Source organism: Myotis brandtii, unplaced genomic scaffold, assembly GCF_000412655.1.
Source record: "Myotis brandtii unplaced genomic scaffold, ASM41265v1 scaffold179, whole genome shotgun sequence".
NCBI lineage: Eukaryota > Metazoa > Chordata > Mammalia > Chiroptera > Vespertilionidae > Myotis > Myotis brandtii.
This window is the reverse complement of record NW_005356635.1, coordinates 5716417-5723703: the sequence shown is the minus strand read 5'-3', so window position 1 is coordinate 5723703 and position 7287 is coordinate 5716417. Positions and strand designations below refer to the sequence as shown.

Here is a 7287-nt window from a genome sequence, read left to right as displayed (position 1 = left end):
GGCTTAGGTTGATTTCTGGGTTCTTTGTTCTGTTCCAATGGTCTATCTATCTGTTCTTGTGCCAGTAGAAGGCAGTTTTGAGAACCGTAGCTTCATAATATAGTTTGATATCTGATATTGTGATCCCTCCAACTTTGTTCTTCTTTCTCAGGATTGCTGTGGCTATTCGGGGTCTTTTTTTTTATTCCAGATGAATTTTTGGATAGTTTGTTCTAGATCTTTAAAATATGCCATTGATATTTTAATGGGAATTGCATTGTAGATTGCTTTTGGTAGTATGGACATTTCAATGATGTTGATTCTGCCAATCATGAACATGGTATGTTCATCATTTGTTTATGTCTTTCTCTATCTCTTTTTTCAATGTCCTGTAGTTTTCTGAGTACAGGTCTTTTACCTGCTTAGTTAAGTTTATTCCTAGGTATCTTATTTTATTTTATTTTATTTTTGGTTCAATGGTAAATGGGATTGTTTTTTGTTTATCTTTCTGTGGGTTCATTATTGGTGTTTAAAAAGGTCATAGATTTCTGGGTGTTAATTTTATATCCTGCTACTTTGCCGAATTCATTTATTAGGTCTACTAATCTTTTGATGTAGTGTTTGGGGCTTTCTATGTACAGTATCATGTCATCTGCAAATAAGGACAGTTTTACTTCTTCTTTTCCAATTTAGATGCCTTTTATTTCTTCTTCTTGTCTGATCGCTATGGCTAGCACTTCCAGTACTATATTGAACAGAAGTGAAAGTGGGCATCCCTATCTTGTTCCCGTTCTTAGGGGAAATGATTTTAGTTTTTGCCTATTTGAGTATGATGTTGGCTGTAAGTTTGTCATATAAGGCTTTTATTATGTTGAGGTATGATCCCTCTATTCCCACTTTGCTGAAAGTTTTTATCAAGAAAGGGTGTTGAATTTTATCAAATGCTTTTTCTGCAATAATTGATATGATTATGTGACTTTTGTCTCTCAATTTGTTTATGTGGTGTATCATGTTTATTGATTTGCAGATATTGTACCATCCTTGCATCACCGAATAAATCCCACTTGGTCATGGTGTATGATCTTTCTAATGTAATACTAGATTCTATTTGGTAGAATTTTGTTGAGGATTTTAGCATCTATGTTCATATTGGCCTGTAATTTTCTGTCTTTGTGGTGTCTTTATCTGGTTTTGGAATTAGGGTAATGCTGGCTTCAGAGATTGGAAGTGAGCCTTCCTCTTGAATTTTTTGGAACAGTTTGAGGAGGTTAGGTTTTAGTTCTTTGAATGCTTGGTAGAACTCTGCTGTAAAGCCATCCGGACCAGGGATTTTGTTTGCTGGGAGATTTTTGAACACTACTTCAATTTCTTTGGTAGTTATCAGCCTATTCAGGTTTTCTGATTCTTCCTGATTGCATTGTATTTTTCTAGGATCTTGTATTCCCCCCCCTTTTTTTTATTAGTTAAGGTATTACAGATCTTGTATTTTTCTAAGAATATGTCCATTTCATCTAGGTTGTCCATTTTGTTGGAATAGAGTTTTTCATAGTATTTTTACACAATCCTTTGTATTTCTGTGGGATTAGTTGTTACTTCACCTCTTTCATTTCTGATTTTGTTAATTTGGGTCCTCTCTCTTTGCTTCTTGGTGAGCCTGGCTAGAGGTTTATCAATCTTGTTTATCCTTTCAGAGAACCAGCTCTTGGTTTTGTTGATCTTTTGTATTGTTTTTTGTTGTTGTTGTTGTTGTGTGTTTGTGTGTGTTTTTGTTTGGTTGTTTGTTTTTTGGGTCCCTATGTCATTGATTTCCACTCTGATCTTTATTATTTCCTTCCTTCTGCTTACACTGGACTTTTTTTGTTGCTCTCTTTCTAACTCTTTGAGTTGTAGGGTTAGATAATTTGTTATCATTTTTCTTGTTTTTTTGAGGTAGGCCTGTAGAGCTACTAACTTCCCTATCAAGACTACTTTCACTGTGTCCCATAGATTTTGGATTTTTTTGTTTTCATTGTCATTTGTTGCCAGGATGATTTTTATTTTTTCTTTATCTCTTTGGTAACCTAATCATTGTTTAATAGGATGCTATTTAGACTCCAGGTGTTTGATTTTTTTATTGTTTTTATTGTAGTTGATTTCTAATTTTATGCCATTGTTATCTGAGAAGATGCGTGATATGATTTCTATCTTCTTGAATTTTAAAAGACTTTACCTGTGCCCCAATATGTGGTCTATCTTTGAAAATGACCCATATGCACTTGAGAAGAAAGTATATTCTGTAGCTTTGTGGTGAAATGTTCTGAAGATGTCAATTAAGTCCATCTGATCTAGTGAGTCATTTAGGATTGCTGTTTCTTTGCTGATTTTTTTTTTGTTTAGAGGATTTTTCCATTGGTGTTAGTGGGGTATTATAGTCCCCTACTATGACTGTATTGCTGTAAATTTCTCCCTGATACCTTCCAGAAGTTTTTTTTTTTTTAATGTATTTGGGTGCTCCTGTATTTGGTGCATATATGCTTACCAGAGATATCTTCTTGTTGAATTGCTCCCTTTAGTATTATGAAGTGGCCTTCCTTATCTCCTGTTATGGCCTTCACTTTGAGGTCTAATTTTTCAGATATAAGTATTGCTAATCCAGCTTTTTTCATTTCCATTTGCCTGAAAATTTTTTTCCCATCCCTTCACTATCAGTCTAAATGAGTCCTTTGTTCTGAGGTGGGTCTCTTGTAGATAGCAGATATATGGGTCATGTTTTCTTATCCATTCAGCTACCCTATGTCTTTTTTTAAAGTTTATCAGTCTTTTTTTAAAATTTTGTTTTATTTCTTAAAATATTACAAAGAGTATTACACATGTATCCTTTTTTCCCCCCCTTGACATTCCCCCGGCCTCCCCTACCCCCCAGTGTCTTATGTCCATTGGTTATTCTTATATGCATGCATACAAGTCCTTGGGTTGATCTCCTACCCCCCCAACCCTCCCCAGGCTTCCCACTGTAGTTTGACAGTCTGCTAAATGCTGCTCTGCCTCTGTATCCATTTTTGTTCATCAGTCTATAATGGTCCTTATTATCCATAAATGAGTGAGATCATGTAGTATTTTTCTCGGCTTCCCAGGGACCATCTCAGTCTCACAGGGGCCGTCCCAGCCTCACGGGGGCCGTCTCAACCTCATAGGGGCCGTCTCAACCTCACCAGGGCCGTCTCAACCCCACTGGGGCCATCTCAACCATACCAGGGCCATCTCAACCCCACCAGGGCCATTTCAACCTCACCAGGGCCACTTCAGCCTCACCGGGGCCGTTTCAGCCTCACCAGGGTCATCCGAGCCTCACGGGGGCCGTCTCAGGAACATGAAGTTTGGCATTCTGTCTTTTGTTGGGCGGCTCCTTGCTGGACAAAATCTCCAGGCGTTCTTGTTGGCTGAATATCTGGTATGCTTGCTTGGATTTCATTTTCTACTAAGTTCACAGACTACTTGTCTGCCGTCTCCCAGCATCCCATGTGAGACTGGATCTGGTGGACCTGCTTGTGCGTTTGTTGGTAGAGTGGTTCCACGTTGCCAGCCCAGCCGGGTCTGGCTCCGGCTTCCTCTGAACCTGATTCTGCTTCTTGAGTGTGTCCCTTATGCATGTGAGGAGTTGAAATCTGCAGTTTGTCAGGTTGGGCTGCAAAAGCACAGGTGTTTCCTTTTGTGCCACTGGCACAGCTTGGGCGGGGATGTAAATTGAGTAGGGTGGGGCCTCAGGGAATCACCAGGGAGGAGCAAGGGACAATGGTGTCTCCGCAACTCCTCGCCTCTCCACGACTCCGCCTCCCCGAGTGAAGGCGAGCAGCTCCGCGAGAAAGCCACCCTCACTCTCCGACCCGTTGCAAGGCCATCCTGCCTCTCCCCGTAGGGGTCTGGGGCCTCAGAATCCCGCCCCAAACAAGCTCAGTGGATTTGAGAGTTTGTAGCCCCTTTCTATTGAAAAAAAAACACCATGTATCCAGTTGCAGCCTGCCTGGCGCACGACTCCGTACCTCCATTCTTGGCACCTCTGCACACCCTACTCAGTCTCAATGCTCTTCTTTCTTTCCTTCCAGTTGTAGAGCTTCCACTGGACCAGCTTTCCCATGGTTCTGAATGATAGCTGTTTGTCTTATAGTTGGTAGTCTCAATGTTGTTGTGGGAGGCAGCACCCACAGGTCTGTACCTTACGCCGCCATCTTGGTTCTCTACCCTATGTCTTTTGATTGGGGCATTTAATCCATTTACTTTTAAAGTTATTATTGATAGGGACTTGTTTGTCACCATTTTTATTCTTTATGCTTGTGTTCCTTCTTCTCTTCCTATTTGTTGTTTTTACAGCAGACCCTTTAGGATTTCCTGCATTGCTGATTTGGTGGTAATAAACTCTCTTAGACCTTTTTTGTCTCTGAAGCTCCTAAATTCACCCCCAACTTTGATTAATAGCCTTGGTAGGTATAGCATTCTTGGATTCAGTCCATTGCTTTGCATGACTTTGTATATTTCATTCTGTTCCCTTCAGGCCTAATGTGTTTCTGTTGAGAAATGAATTGACAGTCTGATGGGAGATCCCTTGTAGGTAACTTTGTGTCTCTCTCTGGCTGCTTTTAAGACTCTTACTTTGTAGTTGGTGTTTGCCAACTTAATTATAATGTGTTTTCGTGTTGTTCTTTTTGGGTTCACCTTGTCTAGGACTCTGTGAGCTTCTTGGACTTGTGTGAATTTTTTCTTCCCAATATCAGGGAAGTTTTCTGTCATTATTTCTTCAAACAAGTTTTCTATTCCTTGCTCAGTTTCCTCTCCTTCTGGCAACCCTCAGTGGTCGGCAAACTCATTAGTCGACAGAGCCAAATATCAACAGTACAACGATTGAAATTTCTTTTGAGAGCCAAATTTTTTAAACTTAAACTATATAGGTAGGTACATTGTTATTAACTTAATTAGGGTACTCCTAAGCTGGCCTTTGCTAAAAACGTCCTGAATCTGAGGGGTCGACCTCAGCGAACGTACCCCCACTTCTTCTAACACCACTTCTTTAAAATAGACTCACCCAGGCCGAAAACCGACTTCTGAACATGGGCCACGAAGTTTCAATCACACTGTACGTGTGCACCCGCACATAGTATTTTGTGGAAGAGCCACACTCAAGGGGCCAAAGAGCTGCATGTGGCTCACAAGCCACAGTTTGCCAACCACTGCCTTAGGTAATCCTCCTGTTCTTTAAGTTTTTTTTTCCAGTTGCTGCTCTGCTTGGGTATTTTTTCCAAACTTGTCTTCTAGCTCACTGATGCCATCCTCCGCTTCTTCTAGTCTACTGTTGATGCTTCCTATTGTGTTCTTTATTCCAGCAATGTCATTCTGCATTTCTTCTTGGTTCTTACACAGGTTGTTGAATTTGTCTTCCATCCTTTTCAGCGTTGTTATGACCATTGCTCTGAATTCTTTCTCTAACAGATTGATTGGCTCCATTTCATTTACTTCCTTTTCTGGTGATTTCTCCTTTTCTTTCGTATGGGGGCTGTTTCTTTGTCTCCCTACATTCACTCCTCTCAGGGTGTCTGGTTATAGCTCTCTCTTGACCGCGTTGACTTAAAGGCACAAAATACAACATGAAAAGACACAACACAGAGGGCACCAAACACAAATGTATTCACGATACCCCAAATAAAGGTGACCACCAGAGAAAAGAGAATTAGGGGAGAGAAAAGTGTGCAATAATGATATTGTGAAAAGGAAAAAATGTAAAAGAAGAAATAAAGAGAAGAAAAAAGAAGGGAGGGAAATATATGTATATGGGGAGAAAACTCCAAAAAACCAACAACTAATCCAAAAAATGCAAACAAGAAACACCCAGGAAAAAAAAGGAGGGAAGCTGAATCTAAAGAAGCAGAATTTATTTCCAGAAGGTAAGGTCAAGGAATTGAATGAATGGGGAAATAGCCATGATTCAGTATAGAAAAGGTAGATAGAGAACAAGTGTATAAGAAGAAAAGTAAAAACAAATACTAAAAAAAGAAAAAAATGAGAAATATATATAATAAAAATATGTATTAAATAAAATTTATGTATATATAATTTTTTCCTTTCTTTAATATATTTATCTATGTATTCATCTATTTTTAGAAAAGGAGAATAGAGAGGAGGTAGGCCTGAGTTGTTGATTGAAACTAGTTAAGCTATTAGTAGGAGAAGAGAATAAGCAAGAAGAGGAAAAACAAGAAAAGAAAAGAAAAGAAAAGAAAAGAAAAGAAAAGAAAAGAAAAAGAGAATAAAAAGACAGGAAAAAAACAAACTACAAACAACAAACATAAGACAGAAAGAAAGAGAGAAAAAGGAAAAAAATTTTGGCTAGTGAAGAAACAAAAAGGGGAAGTGTGCATTGGACTTAGAGCAGGGGACAGGAAATTAGATATATGAGTAAGATCAATTTTTACAGGGAGTAAAAAGAAAGGATAGAGAAAATCTAAAGCAGGAATAGGTTAAGAAAAACAGGATGAAAAGGGGGAAAAGTGATAAAGAGAGTGTTGGCATAAAGAAAAAATTGAGGGAGAAACCAAGGTGGCAGCATAGGTAAACACATGAAATTGCTGCCTCGCACAACCACTTCAAAAATACAACTAAAAGACAAAACAGACATCAACCAGAACAACAGGAAGGCTGGCTGAGTGGAAATTCTACAACTAGAAGGAAAGAGAAAAGCAAATTGAGACTCAGAGGAGGTGCGGAAGTAAAGTGCAGAGGTACAGAGGCATGCGAGGAAAGGGCTGGCAACTGAGGACGCGGTTCTCTTTTTCAATCGGGAGGGAGGCACAAGCTCCCGACTGAACTGAACTCCGGTTCCCGGCAAGTCTCTGGGGACCCAGACTCATATGGGGAGAAACTGGACTGTCTGGCATCGGTCGGACTCGAGGGTGGCTTTCTCTCAGAGGTGCTTGCAGCGATTACCTTGGGACACTGAGACCCAGGGCCTCTTAGGTCATGGTGGAGGATCAGCCATAGCTGTTTGCTCTGCCCTGTTGATTCCCTGAGACCCTGCCCAACCCAAGCTATGCGCAAAGGCTTTTGCATATGAATGGCCTGGCCTTTGCAATCTGAAAATTACCTAACAAACTGCTGCTGGGTCAGAGAGACCCAGAACATCCAAAAGAAGGCCCAAGGCCCCACAGCAGCTTGCATTGCTTCACAGCTGGGCCTCATCTGGGCACCTCCAAACCCCAAACAAAAAAGAGGAATCTGTATATCTCCCCATAGCTCCTGCTGGGTAGCCTCAGGCAGAGGCTAAATTAGCACCTCCTTAGAGAT

General features: G+C 40.2%; 1 protein-coding gene across 1 annotated transcript in view; it reads left to right on the top strand.

Annotated features, from left to right (window-relative positions):
- Positions 1-1184: 1184 nt before the first annotated feature.
- The window catches only part of LOC102252288 (ribosomal L1 domain-containing protein 1-like), a 19546-nt gene continuing 13443 nt past the window's right edge, over positions 1185-7287 (top strand). Inside the window, 1 exon segment of the mRNA XM_014537468.1 lies at positions 1185-1206. Coding sequence (XP_014392954.1) covers positions 1185-1206 — 22 coding nt within the window.